At 44.4% G+C, this 25010-nt stretch overlaps 2 protein-coding genes across 2 annotated transcripts in view; one reads left to right on the forward strand and one right to left on the reverse strand.

Annotated features, from left to right (window-relative positions):
* Nucleotides 1-651: 651 nt before the first annotated feature.
* Nucleotides 652-18710, forward strand: TECTB (tectorin beta). The gene is made up of 10 exons (XM_045876303.2): nt 652-727; nt 1710-1900; nt 3172-3314; nt 3420-3492; nt 9147-9250; nt 9391-9474; nt 13373-13535; nt 15062-15134; nt 16366-16398; nt 17344-18710. Exons 1-10 carry the CDS (start codon nt 652-654, stop codon nt 17391-17393), a joined length of 990 nt encoding a protein of 329 aa, XP_045732259.1. The 3' UTR covers nt 17394-18710.
* A 685-nt stretch (nt 18711-19395) lies between these two features.
* LOC123847114 (guanylate cyclase 2G-like) overlaps nt 19396-25010 on the reverse strand; it is a 42498-nt gene continuing 36883 nt past the window's right edge. Inside the window, 3 exon segments of the mRNA XM_064595543.1 lie at nt 19396-19424; nt 22517-22611; nt 23846-24018. Coding sequence (XP_064451613.1) covers nt 19396-19424; nt 22517-22611; nt 23846-24018 — 297 coding nt within the window.

Raw genomic sequence — 25010 nt, forward strand, 5'->3', positions numbered from 1 at the left:
AAATTGTCCCCTAGAACTGTGCAGAAATTAGGGTTTGCCTCTAATCAAAGTTATTTTTGTATGAGGGGGAAAAAATTCAACTTTTTATTCCAATCCTGGTTGAAGCAGTTAAAAAAAAAAGTTTTTCCAACTCTGTGAAGTCAAAGGAATTAGATTCAAGTGGCCGAACCTGAGCTTCCCATCAGATCACTGTGCAAGGTTTCCCTTTATTTCCCCCCCACAGTGGATAATGCATGTTCATTGTGATTTATCTGGAGCCGGTTTCTTTTACACCCTTAGCTGATATAAAGTTGAGCTAGGAATGAGGCCGGAGATTTGGGGAGCATCTGGGAGGCAGCCTCTACAGTCCAGAGAGAATGAAACAGTCGGGAACATGAGCAACCGCATGTGTCATTGACGTTCCCAGTGGTAGGAGCCCCACTTTTTGCCTCTCAGCGCAGACAAGGAACCATTAAGAAAGGAGGACAGAATTATCGATCTCCCTTGAAAATTTCCCTCAGGATTGTGTGTGCTGCTTTGTTTTCACCCTTGATTTTAACTTTTCACTCATGTTTCTGACCTAGAATGATCCAGGCTTGGGCTCTCTGGCAGGACTGTGAACATTTGGCAGCTTGGTTTGACCACCTGTCAAAGAGCGGGTTCTGAGAAGCGATGGTGATGAAGGCCTTTGTCCTGCTGGTTGTCTTTGCAGAAGCCTCTGCGAGATCTTGTACTCCGAATAAAGCAGGTATGCCTTGGACTAGCCCATCTTCCCCAAAAGGGAGGTTTCCCAAAGACTCTTTGCAAAGTTCAGAGCTCTGTGTTTCTTTTGTTATCAAAATGCAATATCAATACTGTAGCCAAGTAGTTGCAATAAAGCACTCCAGTGCCAACCAGACTTTTCCCATAGGAAATAACAATGTATTGGAGAAACTTAGACTTTTTTAAAATTAGAGAATCCTAGATAGATGAATGGATAGATACATAGATATAAAAATATTTCTTTTCTCTTTTTTTTTCTTTTTTAAAGATTTTATTTATTTTTTTGACAGAGAGAGACACAGCAAGAGAGGGAACACAAGCAGGGGGAGTGGGAGAGGGAGAAGCAGGCTTCCCTCTGAGCAGGGAGCCTGATGCGGGGCTCGATCCCAGGACCCCGGGATCATGACCTAAGCCAAAGGCAGAAGCTTAACGACTGAGCCACCCAGGCACCCCTAAAAATATTTATTTTCAATAAATAAATAATGTATTACAATAATTTAATAAATACATAATCTATTTCCTATGTGACTTATTGAAATTATGTCCTGTGTCATAAATTAGTGTTTCACAATGTTATGCCTGAAATGGACATTTTTTAAAAATTTTAAATTATGTGCTCACTTTCATGGGCACAGAAATTTGTATATATTTCTAAATTTATCTATATTTCTAATCCATTCAACCTGGTTTCACAAATATATTCCTTAAAATAGATTAAAGTTGAAAAGTAGACCAGTTTTGAGTATATATTAAGTATAGTGCAGATATCACAGAGATGTAGCGGAAACTAGAAAACTTCAGTGGCTGAGGTTTGGGGAAAACATTCATCACAGTTCATGAAGAATAGTGAGGAAAGTGTTTTTAACCAACTGCTTTCCATGTTCAGGTGTGGCTAGAACCCACTGTTCTTTATGAAGATTAATATGATTACCATATCTGATTTCAAACCACGTGTATCCTCTTTCTAGATGTCATTCTTGTGTTTTGTTATCCCAAAACCATCATCACCAAAATCCCCGAGTGTCCCTATGGCTGGGAAGTGCATCAGCTGGCCCTTGGGGGACTGTGTTACAATGGGGTCCATGAAGGAGGTTACTATCAATTTGTGATCCCGGATTTGTCACCTAAAAACAAGTCCTACTGTGGAACGCAGTCCGAGGTAAGTCCAGGCCACACAACGAGGAGTTGCTGAGATGACACAACTGGGCCCCAAAATAAGATATCTGCTGCCCACCCTTAAAGGGATTCAGAATTCACCAATTTCCTTTTAATAGCCAATCCTGACTTTTATTTCCTGGGATGTTAGTGTTATTTAAATTCTTCTCATCTGCCTAGTTTAAGTGAGTCTTTGGATTTGAATTTTATTCTCCTAATTTGTTGCCTGAGTGAACTAGGCCACCGTCCACTGAGTAGAACAATACACATCTCCCACCTCCACCTTGCTTTGAGTTCTGAGCATGTGATCACAAGCTGCCATCCTTCTGGGTTGGATGGTGGGACATCCTCTGCCCAAGACTTTGAAGTAGTCGGAAAGGCACTTTAAAGGAGTATCCAAAGTATAATACAATTCATAATTGGGTCTTGTGAAGTACTTGGGACAGGTAATCAGAATTAAAAGGAACCACATGCAGCCTCTTGCCAAATATCCTCATAGGTCAGAGGAGACATTGGAGACGTCCCAATAAAGTCACAAGTTGGGGGCCCCAGAACCAGTAGGGGTGTAGTCACGAAGGGTGGCTGCTCCATTTTTGACCCCTAGCATTCCTGCTACTTTGACTGCAGAAGGCTGTACATACAGGAGATCTCTGAAAATGAGAGCAAAGAGCACCCAAGGCCACCTCCTCTTCCTAAAGACCCCATGAGGACTTAGTGATTTAGAGAGTAATGGACATGATTAACAGAAACGTCATGTCTTTTAGTATCCTGGAAGAGTGAACTAGAAATCATCTGTGTGGTCTTAGGCAGGTCACCTCTCACATAGATGTTCAAGATCCCTTCCAACTCCAATATTCTGTGATCTTACAGTTCAACAAGCCAGAGGAAAAAGTCACAGGAATAGTGGTCATTATTGGAAGAGGGAAAGAGCAAATATGACATAGTAATGATGTGCTAGATGGGTGAAGGCATTCATGTAAGATTACTTGGATGGGGGAAATGGATAAAAAGTTGATGCTGGGAAACAGAGATTCTTTCACCAGTTCTTTTTGGTCAGAAGCCCAATGGGTATATGGATCTCTTGTAAGTGTGCAACATTCAACTTAGGTTATTTTAAACAATCTTGGTCGAACATATTCAAGAACTCTTTGCAGAAATTCTCAGCTCACCATTGACGTCTCCCCGTGGGTCTGATCATCTTCGATCGCTTTTCCCAGAACCCTCCTTCTCATCATGGGGCCCAGGGCCACCCTAACTGTCTTCTTCCTTTTTCAGTACAAGCCCCCCATCTACCACTTCTACAGCCATATCATTTCCAATGACAGCACAGTGATCGTAAAGAACCAGCCCGTGAACTACTCCTTCTCCTGCACCTACCATTCCACCTACTTGGTCAACCAGGCTGCCTTTGACCAAAGGTAAGTTGCTTTGAGAGTGGAGGGCTGGCGGCCTTGTGTGTGTTCTGCAGGCCCTGTCAATCAGGCATGTTTCAGTCCTTATGTAAAATTCTCTCCCCTTTTCAGAGTGGCCACTGTTCACGTGAAGAACGGGAGCATGGGCACATTTGAAAGCCAATTGTCTCTCAACTTCTACACTGTAAGTGGTCTCCAGGTTCTCATTAGTGCCCCATGGCCTTTTCAGGAAATGAGGGGAGGCTTCCTCAGGATTTACTCGTCCCTAAGCTCTCTGCAGAACCCCGTTCTTGAATTCAAATTAAGACATAAGCTTTGGTCTAGTTTTAAACCTCTTCAAAGACTAGATGCAACAAGAAGGTCGATTCATAGACTGGATGGAGGAGCTATAAAAGGTGTCACAGAGATATAAAGTCATTGTTCCCATCTTCTGATAAAACTGAGGCAAGAGCAATCCTGTGAGTTGTCAGAGGTCAGGAGGCAGTAAGATGGCCAACGTCTAACTCTTAAGCCAGGTTAGTTTCCACTGCAACCCACTCCAGAGAGTTATATTAGAATCTAGCTCCCGTTAAAGCATTTGGCGCAGAGTAGTGACCTTCCTGCCTGGGACAGAGCTGAGGAGAGAGGTCGGGGTTGCCCTCTGTTGCCTAGTTCTTTGGTATCCAAAGCCATTCAGAGAGTAGGCTTCCTCTTGGTCTAATTTAGGCACACTGCCTCTATTGACATTGAAGTTAAAGGCACACTTTGGTCTCTCAAAATAAAACTAAATATGCAACAGCCATTAGCCCAGCTGCCCTCCTGTTTAGAAGGGGTGTTTTGTTTTTTTTAACCTGCAGCTTCCAATGAGAAGGTGGCATACTTAGAGTGACACTCCAGCTGGCTGGAGGAAGATGTAGGCAGAAATCGAAACTTGTACATAGAACATTAGAACTGGGAGATATTCTTAGAAGCCATCATGTCCAACCCATTCACCTCACAAAGGAAAGGACTATATTACCTGGAACTCCACTGACCTTGAACTCTTTGAACTTGCTTTACCTGCTGCCTAGAAGCTACCAATCCAGCTGAACTCAGAAGGTGAGAGATCCTCTAGAAGGGATCCCAGAGTCACCTGGTCCATTTTACAGACAAGGATCTGCAGCCCAGAAGGAGGAAGTGGTGTGCCCATGATCCCACAGGTAGTGTGGAGCAGTGCCCAGTCTAGCATACGGATCTCTTAGCACTGCTCTCTGAGGCTTACTTCCTATGAAGGAAATGGAGCTTGGGTTTCATGATCCTTCTCTTGCACTGGCCTCATTTAAGGCCCTGGGTCTAATTTCATATTCAAAATTTTGATTCTTTTTATTAAAAAGGGCTTTCTACATTATAGAAATGTTAAGGTCCCAAAGAACCTAGGTCTGCCCCTGACCGCACACCCCTAATGGTTAAGTTCAGACAAAAGGAATCCCATATAGCCCCTGGGCCTATAGTCAGGGTTATAGAGGGTTAATGCAGTGTGGACCAGCAGGGGGGATTAAAAGATGGCAACATCATTGCAATAACTGATAAAGGTTGTCCAGAGAGAAAAACAGGCTCACTCATCGACAATGGTCTCAGGGGACATCGTGGTGATGGGCTGTCCTTACTACTGAGCGCCTGTCCAGATGTGCATGATTGTTATTTTAACCAGATAAAACTACAGATATGCTCCTATGAGGATTTTATGACAGCTGGCACTAGAGAGGTACCAGGATTATCAAAAATCATCACCCACCATCAGCCGTGTTGGGCTGTTTCGGACATATATAGCAAATCTTAGAATTGGAAGGAACCTATTCTTTTTTAAGAAAACAACAACAACAAAATAGAGGTATAGCCTCATCATCACCCAGATCATCCTCTGGGCTGGATAGACAGACTTTCCAGGACACTTCCTTGAGCTGTTCTAGAAATGAGGCTAAGGTGTCCCCTGGGGCTCATCAAGACCCTTCCAGGACAAACAGACCTCAGCAAAGATGGGGTCTGATGTTGCAACCAACATTTTTGTACTGATTAATATTCCTACCATGGACTTGGTTTCCTAGGCCTGACCCACACGGCTGGTATTTTTCTTCCCCTCCCTTCTTCCGCTCTGAGAGCATTCTTGTGTGTTTCTGAAGCAACATCTGCCCTCTGCATACATTTCCATCAAATCACCAGGCACAGAGCTGTGCCCTAGATTACACAAAGGAATCAGTGCACGGCTAATTGCTTAGGATTCCAAGAGCTCCAAGTGCTGGGCTCCAAAACCACCAGTTCTACTCGACATGCTTCCTCTCTTCTCCCTCTACCCCCTCCCACTCACTCCTGCCAACAGCCCATACTTGGTATTCCTGGAGAGAAGTCATTTTGGCCCCCGGTCCAAAATAAAGGAAGGGAGTCAGCTTGTAGAAGTGGACTAGCAGTGTGCTTAAGAAAATGGTCTGCCATTGGCCCACTGGTTTCAGGTCTAGTTCTACCATTTACTAGTTGTGCGACCTTGGGTAAGTTAGTTAACCTCTTTGGGCCTTCATCTATTCATTTGTTAAATAGAAATAATAATAGCATTTACTCCACACGTTTATGATGAGGATTAAAGGAAATTATTTTTATGAAGCACTTACCATACTACCTGGTACAAAGTAAGTGCCTGCAAAAGTAGCCAAACTCATGATCACAGCTTTTGACCCCATATAAAGCAAAAACTCTGAGAGCTCTTGGCACCAGCAGTTACCATTATAGTGTTACCTTTATACCATCAAAGTCAGTATGGGATAAGGTTGACTTTTATGCAATCAAAATAGTATTGACAATTCTTCTTAGTTAGAGACCAGGGAAAAGGCTTGGGATAGGACAAATGCAGGCAATAGAGGCAAAATTCATAGACTTCCAAAGTCAGAACAATCTTCAGAGGTGATCAACCTTGACCTCCTAACCAACGTCCAAAGCCCTTCTGCAAGATTGCTCCCCACCTTTTCCAAGGACAAGGGCAAGTTAGACTTTCCCGTTTTAGATCAGCTTGTGAAATCTGATATCTTGAACCATAGTCCATTGGTCATGGTTCTGTCTTCTGAAATAATACTGAGTCATGATGTTGCTGATGGTCCTTCAACTATCTCAAGCTTATCTTCCCCAACATCTCCCCACCATTGGTGCTCCATCATCCTAGCCCCTCTTCTCTGAGAATTATCCAGTTGGCCACTGCCCCACTAAAAAGCAGAGCCCAGAATGGAAATGTTATATTCTAGACCCTTTCAGACCTCTGCAGGGCACAGTGGGTCAGGGGTGAGCTTCTTAGTTCTGAAAGACTCTAGGAACATGTTCTAGAATATTAGCTTTGTGCAGCTTTCTTTCATTTCTATCTCACGTTGAGCCTGCGAGCAACAGCAGCTCCCAGATCTTGCCCACATCAACTGCTGTTAAACCAGATGTACCCATCTTAACAGTGTCAATGGACCATTGTGACTCAATCTTTCCATCAGGGGAAGGGACTGGAAGGCTTGATTTTTCAAGGTGTTCTTCCCTCCTGTTCCACAAATGAGTAGTTTATGTGGTGTTTCTATGTTTCCAGGAATGCCAAAGCAAATGGTCCCGGTATTATAGGATGAGGCTATCTGGAAATAGGTCCCTAACTTATGTTATAAAGAAAGTAGGAGGAAATCATGCTGAGAATTGCCTTAGCTATAAGGTGAGAAGTGAAGAAACTGACCATTAAAAGTGTTTTGTTTCAGAAATGGAATTAACGGTGCATATTCTCTTCTCCACTTTGTAACAGAATTGCACTAGTTTCTCTGCAAGTAGAGGCATTATTCCAATATTCTAATACCCCATGGGCTGGTCCCTGGGAGATGGGGCTGGGAGAAGCACCTGTGGCTAGGCTGGGGGACTGCATTGTGGCCCCAGGTTATGTCCTCCATTTGTAAACAGTCTCATGAAATATGACAAATCTCAGAAAATAATAATAAACAGTAACAATCATTGTAAATCTGCCACTTTAACTGCATAGTAAGTTAGTAAATCACTTATGATTAAGAACATTATTATTTAATTATTGCAACCATTTATGTGGTGCAGGGGGTTAGCATACAGGAAGAAAAGAACTGACTTCTGAGTGTCTGACTCAGCGAGGCCTAGTTGTACCTGCAATCAGGAAAAAATTTAAGAGCCCCTAGAAAATGATTTTAAGGCCTCTCAGCAAATACCCTGAATTGGACCATTAGGGGGCTAAAGTCCATTGCAACTAGATATCCTTGCTGCTTGTTTACCCATTGCAGTTCTGCAAATCTCCAAGTCCATGAAACTCGATCTTTTACCTAGTATCCTGGTTTAAGCTTTATGCTTCTATTACATAAAATCATCATCATAAAAACATTGCTGCAAGGCTGATGAAGGCAAAGGTTACTCCCATTTTTCAGATGGAGAAACTGAAGCCCAAATGTCTGACTTGCCTAAAAGTTAGTGGTGGGATCTAGGATTAGCCCAGCAACATTGTCCTTCCATCATGGTGCTTTTGTCTCCAGAGGCTAAACTCAGAGAGTAGTTAAAGGTTGTTACTAAAGTTGCGTTTAGTAACTTTAAGACAATGAATAGAGAAATCAGCCTCCTTTGGGTAGGTCAACTAGACACACTACTATTTTTTTAATAACTCACCTAGAACTGCCTGATGAAGAGACCAAATGAAGACCATACACACCACGCCAGTGACCAAAGGCTGCTGATCCTGTGCTCCAGTTGTGGTCGTGACTCCCTATTGCACTTAGAGTTGCAACCACAGTCTTCTGGATCCATCCCCATAGCCTCTCTCACTTCACCACCAACCCCCCTCACTTCCTACCTGCTCCCCCCCACCCCCTTTGCTCGCTCAAGCTCCAGTATATTGGCCTCCTTGCTGTCCCTCCAGCTACACTGTCACCCAGGGCTTTTGCCTTGGCTGGAACATTCTTCCCCCAGATGCCTGCATGCACTACACACACTATAGAAGCATTTCTTTGTATCAGTACTTAGCCTGGAAGCACAGGCTTCCTAGCTTCCCTCAAGTCTTGGCTCAGATGTCACAACCTCAGTGAGACCTCCTTAACTACGACGGTATTTAAAGTTGCAGCTTGCCCCTCCTTGCACTTCCACCTTACCTTACTCTCCTCTACATTCCTTACAGTTTTTCTATATAATGTCCTATATTCTATTCTAACATATTATATAATTCACTCACTTACTGTCTATTGTCTGCATCCCTTGCTGGAATGTCAGGTGGTTAGAGATAGAGATCTTTGCCTTGTTCCCAGATACATCTCAATATACAGGATGTTCTGACATAGAGACCATCTCAATACAGAGAGCAGTGCCTGACACACAGTAGGTGATCAGTAAGTTGCTGTTGTTGCCTTTGTTGTTAACTGTACTGGAATCAGATCAAACGCTCCCTGACCCAGGCTGGAATCTGCTCAGGCAAATAGTGGAGGTGAGTAAGAGCAAAGCGAGGTTGTCTATGTTTTATCCCTATTCCTATGGGTGATTAAGTAAAGCTCAGTGCTTCAGCATTCTTGGATTCCACCTTTTTTCCATCAGCCAAATCTTGTTACTTGCTGGCGTAGACGAGACGTACAGTGTGTTTCTCATTGTGACCAGCAAGTCCAGAGATGTGATACCCTCGTCCCTTCTAAGATGGCCCCAGCATCCTAGGACATACAGCGTCTCTCCTCCCGGAGGGTCTCACTGTGGTCTCACATGCCTGCGCCCTTGGGTGGACTCCCACCACCATCCCACCCCAGTTCATCTGCTCCTGTCACACCCAACTGCTCAGTCTGAGAGGTCATAATGACCAGTGTCAATTTCCTTCCAAAGAATGCCAAGTTCTCCACTAAGAAGGAAGCCCCTTTTGTCCTGGAGACATATGAAATCGGTTCAGATCTGTTTGCAGGAGTAGAAGCCAAAGGGCTGAGTGTTAGGTAAGTATGTTTCCTCCCTATTTATATTTTTAAAGCCAAAGAAAAGAAAAAAAAGATCAGCCAAGAGACTTTTGAATTACCAGATGTTTCTAGGCATACAACTCTCTGGCTCAAAGCAATGCATTTTATTCCATTTGCAGGTTTAAAGTGGTTTTGAACAGCTGTTGGGCCACACCATCAGCTGATTTCATGTATCCCTTGCAGTGGCAGCTAATTAACAAGGGGTAAGTACCACCCTCCAGAGCACAGTGCTGAGAAGTGGGGTAGCTCTGGGGCTACTTTGGCTTGGAATGGCTTGGGAAGAAGAGGTGAAGCCTCAGGGTCACATCCGTGACACCCTCTGTGCTTCCAGACTGGGTACTGATACTAGCAAAATTTATATGGTGCTTTCTAGGTACCAGGTACTCTTCTGAGAGCTTCATCATGTATTAACTCTTGTGCCTTACAAGAGACAGTCATTATTACCACCAGCCCTATTTTCCAAGTGAGGCAACTGAGGCACAGGAGGGGTTAAGTAATGTCACATACTTAGCATGTGTGTATTTATGGGCAAGTGGGTTTAAACCCAATTAGTCTGACACCAGAACCCTGGTGAGAACTAAATTAGATAATCTGTGTAAAAAGTTAAGCATGTAGTACCTAGTCAGTATCCAATCATTTTAATTAATATCACTGTTTTTTTGTTATTAATTCAGTAGATAATTGGGAGTTCTTAAAATTTTTGAATAGAGGACGAAAGTATTGGGATTGTACATAGAAAGATGATTCTGGAAGTCATCCATGTGACGGGTTAGAAGCAGTACATGGGAGGTGGAAAGACCAGATTAGAGGTCATGGCCTGAACTGAGGTGTAGCCAAGTGAATAGAAAGGTCATCCAAGGGAGGGAGAGGCGATCAAGACTTAGCAACCAATCAGATATGGGGTGGAGAGGAGGACAGGGCAAGAAGCCTGAGAAATATGTGGCATCAAACCTGTGGGTTGTGAAGGTAAGGAATTGTTTGTTGTTGGGTGTTAGAGAAGAAGATTCTGGAAAAGGGTGTTGGATTCTCCTTGAGTTCAGGGATGACATGTTGAGCTTGAGATGACAATTTTCTGGGAACACCTAGAATTGGAACTTTTTAAAACAGAGGACAGGTTGAGCTAGACTAGAGACGTAGACATCATACACACAATGAACAGTAAATGCAAAAGAGACCATTCCCCAAACCCAAACAGACCGCATGCCCATGTTGCCACCAGAACCCTTCAAAGCTAAGTAAACACTGGGGCCAGGGACAAAAATGATTAGATAACAAAGGTGTAGCCACCTTGGACCTTTAACTATTTATTTTTACTTAACAAATACTTAAACAGCACTTACAACATACCAAACATGTTCTAGGTCAGTGCCTTACAAATATTAATTTATTTAAATTTCACCAAACCCCTATAAAGTAGGTAGTATAATAAGCACTATTTTATACAGGAAAAAATCTGAGGGGTAGACAGGTTCAGAAACTTGCCCAAAGTCCAGAGCTAGTCAGGGGATGGATGATCTGGGGTTCAAACTCAGGCAGCATTATTTCCTAAGCAATGTCGGTAGGATGGGCCAGCAGAACCACATCTAAGCAACCCAGCAAAGCTTCCTGTGGAGATGGTAGCTTAATTTGGATGTCACACCTATCACTGAAGGTTCTCTTGACAATTTAGGTTCTCTTGACAATGGTGCAATCAGATGACTTCAGGAAGACTATGAAATAAGTTCTTGACCTACAGGGACCTGAAATTATGATCAGGCAATGGGAACCTCTCTCACACATTGGCTACAATGGGGCGAAGGCGCTGCCATAGCTTGGAAACCTCTCCTTGCAAAGCACTCTGGTACTGTGGCTTCCAACTTACAGATGTATAAAATGGCAGGAAGGGGAATGCCTGTGGCTTTGTGGTGGTCTACGGAGGCAGTCCTCAGACTCTAGTGTGTATAGGAATTATCTAGGGTACCTGTTACACATGCAGGCACAGAGTTAACCTACCCCAACAGAGGGTTCCTGGGCAAACCCTGAGAACCTACGTTGGAGCAGAGCCAAATTAAAGAAGCCCTCATCTGGTTCCATAGTCTGCCTAGCTAGAACGGCCCCTTAAGGTTGGAGATACTTGCACAAAAACCAGTGCCAAGGGGAGGAATGAGAAAGTCCACTCCCATAACCTCCCAGATGCTTTTGGTTGCCACTGGGCCCTTTTGGAGGAAAACCCAGTTTTCAAGAGCATACTGAGAGCTTAGAAGAGATATATTATTAGGAATTTTGATCTTATGTAGGGAAGAAGACTCCTGCGGTGATATTGTAAGAGCCTCCCTTGGGCATTCCACCATCCCACGATGTCTGTCACAGAGGGGCAGGTGCCATAGCCAGTGCCAAGGGGCAGCAGAGCCAAGACATCTAAGCCTGCCCAGGACTTGACTCCTCCCCACCCCAACAAAGCTCTGTTTACATTGTTTTCCACCGGCCGACACCATGCCTTGGACACTCCAGCTGCAAGAAGCTATTTTAAGGACTCAGGTCTTGAGTTCGTACAAGGCTCTCAGGTTTATTGACCGAATGATCCTCCAAGGTCTTGTTTCACAACTCAGAAAATGCCTTCAGCTCTGTCCTTGCTCACAGGTCACCACAAACGCGGCCAGGCCTCCGACCTTTGGTCCAGATATAAGGTATACTGTTCACTCCCATTTTAATCACTAACTCCAAGAGTTGACATTCCTTCAGTCCTACCTCTAATTTGCACCCTAATGTCTGGCTCTGATGGAATGTGTGGAGGAGGGGACATCTCAAGGGCTCTCAGACAGCTGGATGGATTTCTGGCGTGTGTATACTGAGTTGGATTGGCAATGGAGTCAGAGAGAAGCTCTGGGAGGAGTATTAACTTTGGGGTCCACTGTAGTGCTGTCCACTGGTCTTAAGCTTTTGGACCCATAGACCTTTCTCCACAAAGGACAGACCCTGGTGTTCCTTGTCACCTGGACACAACACTCTCCAAAGTTCACGTGGGCCTTATTGTACATTTGTGTCTGCTCCCAACACCTTGCTGAATGTCTGCCACTTAAATAGGGAATTAGCGTGTGTTTGGTAAATGAAAAAGTATTTTGATTAAACCAAGTTTTTTCAGTCTCAATGCTGTTGACATTTGGGGTTGGATCATTCTTTGTTGGGGGTGGGCGGCTCTCCTGTGCATTATTGTGTGATGATGTGCAGCACCCCTCGCCTCTACTTACTACATGTCAGTAACACCTCACCCCTAGTTGCGGCGACAATGCCAAATATCTCCTGGGGGAGGGGTGGGGCAAAATCGTCCCTAGGTGAGAACCACAGGCTTTGACAAATGCCCATCTGTGTCATTATTTTTGCTTTTATTGTAAATTATTATCTTTGGGACTCTGGGATTTCCCAAACGCTACATTCTCGTTATAGAGTATTTGGAAAATATATAAAGATATAGGAAGAAAGCAGAAACCGCCCATAATTCCACCACTCCCTGATAGCCAGCGTTAACATTTAGATGGTATCCCTCCAGTCATTTTCTTTTCTGTGCCTATATTAAAAACATGACCAAATTTTTACAAAGGTAACTATATAATATAGAATTTAAATAACACAACCTAAGTTCAAATTCCCAGTGGCAAACGCTCACAAGATACACAGAGAAAGACGCAATGTATGACGTGGCTCAGGTGGTTATGGCAGTACTTTTGGGAAATGCTGTTCTCAGCAGCAGTGTCCTTATCTTGTACACATCCTGGGAGTCAGTCCATGTCCCAGGCCTTCAGACAACTTCATCTCTCAGGAATTTCCCTTCTTTGAGACAGACGTGTGGTGACTTACCTGGTGTGCAGCTTCTCCTAAGTCACCCCCTGCCCCCCTCCCCACTGTCCCCTGTCTATAGAATGAGGACTAGCACACCCATCCCATATCTCCTCAACTTGACCTCATATCATGAAGATAAGCAAGGTGCTCCCAGTCAAAGTGCTTTGTAAGGATAACATGCTGTATAGGAGCCCAGGGGAGTGTTGCTGTTGTCTGCGAATTTACCTCAGATTTTGCTAGAGTTCATGAGGTAACTTTCTCTCCCCCCTGCCCCATCTGCTCCAGCTGCCCCACGGATGAAACCGTCCTCGTATATGAGAATGGGAAAGATCACAGGGCCACCTTCCAATTCAATGCTTTCCGGTTCCAGAACATCCCCAAACTCTCCAAGGTTTGGTTACACTGTGAGACATTCATCTGTGACAGTGAGAAGCTCTCCTGCCCAGTGGTGAGCCACCTCTCTCCAGAACGAGAATGTGACCCGAGGTGGGAGTGGGGGCGGTATTTGAGAAGCTGTATTTTTAGCTGGGCATCATAACCAGACCAGTGTACTTGTGTGCTGAGGGCATTCTGGAAGAAAGGGCACTGGGTGTAGGGGCAAACGTCCGGGCCCTGTCCACCCTACCACCAACAAGCGCCATGGTCTGGCACATGCCACTTAAACTCTGGAGCCTGGTTTCCTCATCCTTAAAGACAGTGGTGATAAGTCACGGTGGCCCTTCTCTTTTCAGAGAGCCGTATTAGGTAAAATGAGCACAATAACAGACATGGAAATGCTTTGAAAAAGTTAAAAGCACAAGGAAAATTCAAAACGTCGGTGGTAGCAAGAGGTGCTGCATGGAAGTCAAAAGATGGGTATTTTTAGCTCTTGCCTGGCCAGCTGAAGGGTCCATCTCTGAGACTTGAAATGAGCCAGAGAGAGGCTGCAGAAATTCCCAACACCCATTACTGCTGAACTGAACTTTGTGAGAGGAAGCGCTGGGCGGTGGGGCCCTGGGCTCACAGCCAAGTTCAGCGCAGCCCAGGCCAGGGGCCAGTGTCCCCTCTGCACCCCCCACCGAGAAGCTGCTGCAGAATCCAGGTTTCCATGGCAGCCAGGTGTGAACCTGGTCCTTAGGACAGTGGTTCCACAGTGTGGTCCCCAACAGCTTCAGCATCACCTGGGAACTTGTTAGGGATACAAATTCTCAGGCTCCCCAGACCGCCTGATTCAGAAACACTCGGGGGGCCCAGAAATCTGTGCTTTAACAGCCCCTGCAGGTGATTCTGAGGCATGTTCAGGCTTGAGAACCACTGCCTTAGACCAAAAAGTGCTAAATCACCAACTGTTGCCTGCTTTGGTCTGTCTGGATTAGAGACCCCAGAGAGGAGGAACACAGTGTTTCTGAAGAGGACACCTGCTCACGTAGCCCGTGGTAACCAACAGAACAAAGATTATAATCTCTGTTTCTACTCATTTGTTTTGGCCAGAAAATGATCACATAGCCGCACAAATAAAGGGCAGGGAGCAGAGAGATATTTTTACAGTTGATGAAAGGATAATTATTGGCAATACATTTTAAAAAGAAAAGAAAATGAGCCAGAACACATTTTGCAAGTGTCCACCTCTCAAACCACTGTAAGGAGAGTAACTGCAGGTAAAAGCCTCACTTCTTATCAAAAGAAACCACGCCAATCCCTCCCACACCCAACAACCTCTCCCAGCAGGGTATCTTCTAGCTTGCAGAGTTCATAAAGTAAAGTTTTTTCCTTTTAACCAAGTTAGAGAAGGGATGAAGACAGCGCTCTGGATAATAAGTAAGTAAGCAAGTAAGTAAATAGACGACAGACAAATAAGGTAACTAAGATCTCCTGACGGGAGAATTTTGACTCTATCAAGTTTGTGACTTCTTTTTTTTAAATCTCTTGCCTTTCTCCCCTTTCTTTCCTGTGTGCATTTCTCATACCTCCCTCCCCGCGGCTGGGGGTCTTCAGACCTGCGACAAGAGGAAGCGCCTCCTCCGGGACCAGACAGGGGGCGTCCTGGTGGTGGAGCTCTCACTCCGTGGTAAGCTTCTCCGTTTTCCGAATGCTTGAGTTCACGCTGGGCTGCGTCCACAGGCACAGCCGGTTGGAGCATTTTAACTGAATTGCCAAACCAGGCGTGCCTGTAGACCCTACCTTCACCTGCAGCTCAAGGCTTCCCACCTGGCCGGGGGGAGGGGGGGGCAGCGGCAGGGGAAGCCGTAGCTCATGCCATACCAAGAAGTTGAGGTTTATTAACTACCCTGAAACTCTCTGTCTGCAGCCTAAATTCCAATGCCCGCTAGGAATTAGGAAGTGCTGAGCTTCCGGACAGAGCATGCGGCAAATTGTAGTAATAGACAACGAAATGTACTGGGAACATCCGGCGCAAGTCAACAAAACTTCATAGAGCATCCAGTGCTGGCCCTGGGCTGGGCTCGACACTGGGGTTTCAGAATGAAAGGAGACCCCCGTGGCCCTTGTCTTCAAGAACTCATCATTAGCAAGGAGAGAAATGCTAAATGCCAAGGGAAAGGGAGATGACTATCAATGGGGGTGGAGGAGGCAGGGCGCTATGGGAGTTCACGGCAAGGGGATGCACCCTAGTCCAGGGCCTAGGGAAGACTTGCGTCCATAATCTTTCAGTATGACCTGAAGAGTGCTATGACCTGAAGGGTGAGCAGGGCCCGTGGGAAGGCTGGGGCCTTGAGTAGCTACACATCTGAGAGAACAGTTGCTAAGCTATGACCAGGGCCCAATCCAGGCCGTGCCGCTGTTTTCTGGCCTACAAGCTAAGAACGGTTTGTACCTACTTATATGGTTGAAAAAAAAAATCAAAAGAATGATATTTCATATTTTATGATATATCACAAAATGATATGAAATCAAATTTCAGTTTTCTATAAAGTTTTGTTGGAACACAGCCAGACGCGTTCATATGAGGTATTGTCCCCAGATGCTTTCACCCTACAAAGGCATCTCCAAATAGTTGCAACAGGGACCATAAGGCCCATAGCTGAAACATTTATTCTCTGGCCCCTTCCAGAAACCTTCCAACCCCTGCCTTAGAAAGCCAGGAGAAAATGGTTTTCTTCTTCTTTCAAAGAGCTTTGGTGAACCCCACTATAAACTTGGTCTTAAAGGCAATGGGGGGGGTTCTATTGGTTTAAGCAGGAGAGGATATAGTCAGGTTTGTATTTTGGAAACACAGACCTGAGGCTCCTTCCATGATCTCTTCTTAAACCTTCAGCTTTCTCTCTCTTTACTCATTACAGGCAGGGGATTCTCCAGTCTCTATAGCTTCTCAGGTAAGGAAAAGAGGCACCTCTGGGACGGGTCATGGGGCAATGCCTTTAGAAGGTAATGTGTGTTTTAAAAGACGCCAAACCTCTAGGAATTGAAAGCTGCTCTTTAAAGCAGCTTTGCTTGGGTTTCTGCATTTAGAGAATGTGATTTTCAATGATCCGTTTTTTCAACAAATATTTCTGAGTCCCTGCTCAGAAGGTCACTAAATGACCTTGGGCAATGAACTCACCCTTCCACTCCCCAGTTTCCTCTAAGAAATTAGGCCTAATAATTGCTCCTATCATCCATGGCTGCTGTATGGATTAAATGTGACAACTAAGGGCACCAAACAATGCCCCGCATAGAGCAAACATCCAGTAAGATCAGCCATCACTACTCTTCTAGGCAGTGGAGCTCCTGCAGAGGGAGATAGGCAAGGCTTCTGCACTTCCCCGTAGTGTGATGCGTTGGAGTGGGGGTAGAGGAATGATTTAGAATGATTTAGATAGCAGCCAGGGAAGCCTCTCTGAAGAAGAAACATTTCAGCTAAGACCCAAGATCTCACCCGCATGATGAGGAGAACAACTATGTGAGGAGATGGGGTAAGACAGTTCTATTTATTAATAAACTCACAGATGTAGACTTTGCTCTTGGTTACAGGAAATCACGTAAACCAACTTTTTAAGACTCTAATCCCAGATCCTCGTTTCTAAAGGAAGTCCTATAGCAAAAGCCCTAAGGTGAAATGTGCCATCGCTGTGTTATCCATGTTCAGACAAGGCACGCTGCAAGGAACTGACAAAACCAAGCTACAGAAACCCCAAAAGATAAACAGATTTTATATAAAATGTGCAGAGTTTTATGAAAACCTACTTAATGCCCCTGAGTTGACTCTTCCGTTAACTCTTTGTTGCGTTGTCCTTGCTCCATGTAAACTGTTTCTGTCCACTCTCCTGTCTCATTCACAGATGTCCTCTATCACCTCATGGTGATGCTGGGGATTTGTGTCGTGTTGTAGGAGATCGCCAGGCAGGCATGGCATCTCCTCCCACCCGACATCACCTCCTGGGTCCGTGGCAAACTCCCATTTATTGTGCTGCCAGCGAGAACAAACAGAAGAGCATATTGTTGAGAAGCAGAAAGTAGTGCTTTGCCAGTTACGTCTCCAATGATTTTTGTGAATCTCAGTGATTGCCTTCGTGCCCCACGTCCTCCTGTGACTTCCTGCGGCTTCCAGTTCCTCTCCTGCAGCTGGCGCAGGAGTCTCCTTTGCCATGCTCAAGTCAGGACTGCAGTGGACTCGTCTGAAAGCTATTCTGATTTTAAAAGACTAGCACACCCAACCCAGTGCTGCTGAGCATTTTGAGGAGAATGTAGGGCATGACCACAAAGTCAGTGCTAAGTACAGAATGCACAGGAATAGCCAACTTTGCCAAGGGGGTCCTTTGGCATTGATTCTGTGCAATGCTTATTTAAGAACCAGGGCTGAGCCACCAGGCAGGGGTTCCAATCTTTCAAATGATGATGTGGGAATCAGAGTGAAATAGAATAGTGTTGCTCAAACCTGAGTATTAGAAAGGAAAACAGTTCTTGAGAGGCCTCCAGGGCTAACCTAATTTGTTTTTAGTATAGTGTTTCTTCTTAAATCGGTATAAACATTATATAGGTATTAACTCATTTTTATAGCCGATATAGATTTCAAAAATTAAAAGAAAATTACAGATTAAATAGGACTAAAGCCACAAGAAGAATAAAACTCACATTAACATAAATTTAACGTCATATATTGGCATTGCCTAAATGAAACCACTCTTGGCACATGACTCTGGAGTGACATCTGTGACAGGTCCTCTGAAGTCTGTCAACCCAAACCTACTCTACACCTTGTGATGCTCAATGCTTTCGCTATTTTTTTTCTATTTGATCCAAGAAATCTTCATCTGTGCAGAATGATCTGACCTCATTTAGTCTTTAACAGTCAAGCGTGTATCTATCTGTTTTTGTCTCCTTGACTTACCATCATTAGAACAGAACCTACCAAAAAAATCAGAAAGAAGCACAACTGCAAAAATGGCTAGTGGAATCACACGGGGCCACACCCTGATAACACCACCACCCAGTGATCCAGAATGCATGGATGTTAATGACTTAAGGGTCAACAAAATAAAAACTGAATGAACCAATCCTCGTAGACAACTGGGAGAGCCCCAAGAATGCACTGTCAACCCCAGAAGCTAGAATGGGATAGGAAAATCCAGAGCTCTAAGTTTTTTTCTTAGTCCTGTACGGACTTAATTTGTGGGCTCATACTTTGAAAACACATCAGCATGTATCTCTGTGGTTAATGTATTTGAGAAGTTTTGAGATCTGTAGTTTGGTGGGTCTTTTACAACTGTGCTAAGGAACTGAGAAATTCAGCTAGTTCCCAAATTTCTGGAAACATGGAGTACATGTTTGTTTAGCAACAGACTAGATTCAGATGACTCAGCATAGTCTAAACGGGTCTCAAAGCTGGAGCTCCAACCAGTTTGAGATCTCTTCTTCTTATGAATTCAGAATTTTGATAATCAGGAAGGACAGAAGACATATTTTATTTGTTCTAGTCAAAAATTCTTAAATAGCCTACTTAGAGCCATGATCAAATCTTTGTCTGTCAGAGTCAAACAATGTTGTATTAGTTTTGCTTTATTTTATCATATTGTTTAATGATCTTCTCTCTCCTCCCGGTGCTATGGAATAAATAAAATGCCTTAAAATAAATAACCTATGATTACAGCTTACGATGTTAATGTATCATATTGATAGCCAATTCCTCCGCCCTCCCAGGGTTTCTACAGCTAGAACTTCTTCGACTCACACACATACCACAGACTTCCCATCATTCTACCCTACATTTACCTTCCAAAACTCCCCGCGTTCGCTTTCTGATGCAAGGAGGCAACGCCATCTGTATGATCTCCCGGTCTCTAACGCCCTAATGTCTACCACCAGCAATCAAATGTACTTCAACCTCAGGTGAGCTAAAGCCCCTTCATGTCTTCTAACTTCTCTATCAAGGAATTAAGAGAAAACACTCCTGAAATAATCCCTGCTATAAATTCTCATGAGTGCTAAACATAAAACATATTTAGAGAACGAGGAAAGAGTAGATCACTCCCTTAGGTATCCTTAGATTTTAGGAAATTAATCTTATCAAATTCCTGCTTATGATCCTTAAAGACTCACTCTCTTAAAACTTGAGTAATATAAAGAAAAGAAAATATACAGACATGCATATATACTGAGGATACAGACGCACATAAATCTCTACCTATCTCTACCTATCAAACAATAGATATAGATTTAGATACGGAGAGATTTCTCTGTGTGTTTATGTACATAGATCTGTATATATGTATATATGTGCACCTGTGAATGGACGTGTATGCACATGTGTGGAAATGTTTTATGTGTTTGTATGGATGCCAAATGTTTATTATGTCCAATGAAAAAGGCAGAAGCAACAAAGTCTTTATTATATAAATATAACTTGTATAAGCATGTGGGCTAGAGCTGAAAAGGAACACACACACACATTCCATACAAATACAAAGATGGGATAATGGTAGACAATCACTATATCCCACCCCATCCCTACATCAGTGTATCATTGTCTAATGCCTTTCAGATGTAACAACATTGGACTGCTTAGTTACCTCCACACTTTTGTGAACACCTGTTAGTCCTTAATATATTGCAGGACTACTAGTATGCTACTTCTCTTCAACTAAACTGGGAGCTAAAGATCAAGGAATGTTTCATATTCTCATTTCCCCCCAGTGTGGTACCTGGCACAGCGTAAGTGCTCAGTAAATGCTCTTTGAATTAATGAAATATCATATGGATGGATGGATGGATGGATGGATGGATGGATGGATGGATGGGTGGATGGATGGATGGATAGATGGATGGATAGGGAATGGCCTATCTCTCTGAAAGACCTCAGAGCAGAGGTTGTTCTGTTCCCTTCCATGGGAAAACAAAGTATTTGGAATCCAGACACTCTGCTCCCAAACAAGGGAAGAAATTCTGAAATATAAGAAGATAAATGTTGTCCCATTGTCTCCATGCTGAGGCAGCAGGGGTAGCTCCCCTGTCCCTCTCAGATAAATGCCTTCTTTTGACTAATGCTTTCAAGCCTTGATGCTAAAGGCCTATGGGGAGGAGCAGAGCCTCCCCCAATAAAAATGGTATCATGTCAGAGAAAATGGAGTCTGTGAAGGTCCTAGAGTTCAGTCGTCCACCTCTGGACAGAAGAAAAGTCTTGCCAATGGAAACACACAGTAGCTCCATGGAGATGGGACTGTTTGTAAGGCACATCCCTTGGCCCCTATTTAGTGGACCTCTTCCTGAAGAAAGGCAAGAATTGCACCAAACCTTTTGTAAGATTTGGTATTAAAGGCTCTCAACTCACCCAAATTATTCTCCTATACAGAGTTCAAAAATATCTCTACAAAAGCAGCTCACAGGTCAAGTGAAAAAAGAAAACATTCCCGATCTCATTGCTTTTCACTTCTTCAGTCTTAGGGAATTCACCAGGAAAGTGTCTCAAACACAATACATCATCCAAACTGCTCTCCCATATTCAGGAGCAGCCATGAGGAGGATAATCGGGATGTGATGAGTTACAAGGGATAAAAAAAAAAAGAGAGAGAGAGAGAAGTACTGTTAAGTGCATTAGTGGTTTAGTCAGTCTGCTACAAGAACCACTGACAGACATGATGGAATCCTATTCTCTGTGTAAAGGGGAAAATAGTCATAGCAGAATGGATGGGTTCATCTTCGTCTGCTGGAGGTTGCAAAAAATTTAGCATTTCATAAATCAATGAAAAAGTCCACTTAAAATTCAAGCCTTGATTGAAAGCAAAGCCTATCTTCATTCCTTTGCTTTGGATAGGAAAGAAATTAAGCAATAAATTGAGAGTGGGACATTTCCATTTGGAAACTGCAGCGCTCACAGGAAGTCAGAGCTCAGGACCAGGCCTTTCAGGGACTGACTGCCCCGATCCAGTCTACCTGGAATGGCCTGATCCTGTTGGATTTCAGTGACTGTTCACACCTTAGATAGATCTTTATCCCTGGGAAACATTGCTGAGATGCCTTCTGATAACTAAAGGTTAGGGAGCAGCCCCTGGAAAAAAGAAGGCAGGCAGGGTGGGGCCAGCAGCCCCAAGTTTTGTCCTCCGGGTTTCCTCTCTTCCAGAATGAAATTGGGTTCACTGCAAATTCACAAGCTAATGGGCCGGAAATATCTGGCAGCTAGAGCAAGTTCACTGGCAGGTCTGGGAGCAACAACCCAGCCCTGGTCCCCCAGGAAATGAGTTCACCCTATCCAGCTCATCCCAACCTCACAGAGCTCTGGGGCGGGAAGAGGAGGCCAGCTAGATGGCTCCCCCTACTGGTAGATTAACTCAATACCCCAGATCTACACCCCCTGCATGGGATATTTAATGCGTCTAACCAAATGGTCCTCAGACTTTTATGGGACCCCACAAACATCTTTAAAGAAAATACCTCAGAAGTTCTCTGGGACTTTAGCTTCTTCCTCAGTAAAGTCGGGGAGTGGAATAGTGAAGCCTTTTTTGCCTTTCAACCAGAAAGTGGTTTGTTCTCCTTTGCCCTGTGGGAGTCACAGAGGAGGAACGGCTGCCCATGAAGTGTGCCCTCTGCACAGACAACTCGGTCTCCCTTGCTTGTTGACTGAAAGTTTTGTTCTTAGCCAAAGTGCAATTAGGCAGGAGCAGCCTCAGTGAAGGGAAGGCCTCATTATAGATGAAATCTTGGCTTCCTTGGGCTTTGCTGGTAAGCGTAAATGGATAGTCAGCAATGGCCTAGGGGGTGAGGGCCTGTCAAGGTTGAATTTTGCTGCAAAGGAAATCTTTTAAAAATAATAATAAAATCTATGAGCTCGTCTGATCAGTAGGGCAACTGGTGAAGCACCTCATATACATGTTCACATTTAATCCCCACATCTACCCTTCGAGGGCAATATTATCACCATTCCCATTTCACTGGTGATAAAACCAGGCCCCCAAATCTGACAGCCAGTAAAATTCAAAGCTAGGTCTGTGCTGCTGCCTTCTAGAAAAATCTTCCCCTTACCTGAAGTCTGTTGATGAAACACAGTATGTTCAGTGTCTCCCAACAGACAGTGCCTGGGCATGGTGATTCCAACCGCGCCAGCCACCCCAGGACCGACAAGGCGGAGAACAGAAGGGCATAGCCGATCTGCATTTCCCAAGGGCTGGACTGCATGATGCACATTAAGTCAGTAAATGCAATTCAACAAACATTTAAGTGCCCTCTTCAGGCAGAGCTTGGCAGCAGATCCTAGGGTTTACAAAGAGGCAACCTACAGAATCCACAGACTTCTGGTGGAAAACCACATAATCAATTATGATGAGCTGAATGTTTGTAACCCCCTCCTTCATTCACTTGCAGAAGCCCTGACCCTCGAGCTGGTATTAGGAGGCAGGGCCTTAGGGAGGTACTTAGGGTTTAGATGAGGTCCTGAGGGTAGGGCCCTTAGAAGAAGAGGGGACACCAGAGCACTCTCTCTTTCTTCGCTATGTGAGGACATAGCCAGGAGGCAGCCTTTGGTGAGATTAAGAAGAGGGTCCTCATCGGAACCGACCATACTGAAACACTGATCTCGGACTTCCTTGCCTCCGGAACTGTGAGAAAATAAATGTCTGTTGTTTAAGCCACCCAGTCTGTGGTATTTTGTTATAACAACCAAGCTCAGACAGAAATTAATGGCGATGTTATTCATGCACTAGAGATATAAACAAAGGAACTGCAGCACAAATGTGGGAGTAATTAATTCTGATTAGAGGCCAGGTTTTATTTTAGTCAAGCCTTGGAGGACAGGTAGGAGCAGGTCTAGCTACTTAACTTACAGGGCCCAGTCTAAAGTGAAAATAAGGAACCCCTCATTCAAAACCTATTAAGAAATTATTTAAGAAAGTAAATAATATAAATATTATTAATATAATAATATTATAGTGATAATTATATTAATAATGTTATGGTAATATATTAATGAAGAAACTAAGAAGAGCATTAAACCAAGTGCTGGTTGCTTCTGCACAGTCACGTGCCCATGAGTTTGACCAAAACCAGACCAGATCAAAGGGCATTTGAGGCAGAGGCATGAGGGGGGGCGGGCGCTGCGGAGAGCAGCCCCACCTAACCGTCCTATGTTTCGGTCTCCTCTTAACTTTTGGTTCAACATCCTGGAGTCTCTGGGTGTCTTCGCTGTCACCAAGTAATCTGGCTAGCTGGAAATAGATTTACAGAGACAATTCAACCCTGTTTCCCTTGAAGATGCTACCATTCAACTTTGGGGTCCTAAAAACCTCAGACCCGGGACTTGAATCCAGAACCACCTGCTGTCATACATGGACCCTAAGGCCCCAGGGCTGTCTACCTGTGTGGATCCCAGTCCTGAGCCTGAGCTTCTCCTCAGGCATGTGCCCCATCTGGAAGTAGACAGTGGCACTGAGGAAGTACAAGGACATCGTGGCAATCTCGTCCACGTGCTGGATTCCACTGCGCATGGGAAGTCCGCTAGCCACCATGTATGCATCTCCAGTGGCTTCCACCTGAAAAAAAAGCAACAAAGTGGCCTTGCTCTGAGGCCCCCCACGTTGAAGAGTAACACTCCCTGACCTCCACTCCCTCCATGTCCCAGCATGTCTACAAGTTTCTGCCCTTGTCCTGGTTCTTCCAACAAAGCCTTCCTTCCCTGAGCCCTCCTGCACACAGTCACTGCTTTCTCCTCTGAAATCTGATCGTGGTGGTGACCATATTTCCGCAACTCAAGTTCAAAACCAGTTAAACAGGCAGCAGTGTACAAATGGGGTAAATCTTGAAGGAGCACATGCATCCATCAAGCGGAATTCATCTTGCCCAACCTGAAAGGTCTTCACCCCATACAAGGGCTCTTAGATACATTTATACATATGTATACAGTAGACACAATATATATGCTTATACTTACGTATAAATTCATGTATCTGCCTGATTTGTCCTCTTCTCTCCCCTAATAAATCCTAATAAAGTCAGCTTTCAGATCCCTCATTCACAATAGAAAATAAATGACCAGTGTGAACTTTAAAGATACAACCCTTTCCAGATGTTTGCATTTTAGCAGAATCCAAAGATCATGTGGTAAAGGTGGGATTCCAGGCATTAGCCAGGCAGTAAAAATACCTCTGTCTATTGGTCACCCCAGAATTACACAAAATCAACCAGTACACAAGTCTGATTGCTTCCAGGCTGCCTCTCCCCACCACGGGTACATACATCCTTTAGACACTGACACTGATTTAGTATTAGCTCGTGCAAAACATAGCGGAGAACATAACACCAAGAGGAAATCCCAGAGGATGCTCTCCTAAGCAGAGCAGCTTCCGTTTTGGGGTACATGTGACCTACCCTTTGAGATTATCCACACCATCTTTTCTTTCACCCTTAAACAGAGGCAGATCTGTGGGGAACACTGGGGGATAACCATCAAGATTATGTCCCCGGGGGACATGACCACACTGTCCCCCAAATCTCCCCGGCCCCAGGGCCACAGGCAGAGCCCTGC

This window comes from Mirounga angustirostris, unplaced genomic scaffold, assembly GCF_029215605.1.
Source record: "Mirounga angustirostris isolate CCGP_5_RB_7025 unplaced genomic scaffold, mMirAng1.0.hap1 SCAF_6, whole genome shotgun sequence".
Lineage (NCBI taxonomy): Eukaryota > Metazoa > Chordata > Mammalia > Carnivora > Phocidae > Mirounga > Mirounga angustirostris.

Coding starts and splice junctions, on each gene's coding strand:
- TECTB (XM_045876303.2), top strand. CDS start 652: ATGGTGATGAAGGCCTTTGTCCTGCTGGTTGTCTTTGCAGAAGCCTCT. Junction 728..1,709: donor TTGTACTCCGAATAAAGCAG/GTATGCCTTGGA, acceptor TCCTCTTTCTAG/ATGTCATTCTTGTGTTTTGT. Junction 3,493..9,146: donor TGTCTCTCAACTTCTACACT/GTAAGTGGTCTC, acceptor TTCCTTCCAAAG/AATGCCAAGTTCTCCACTAA.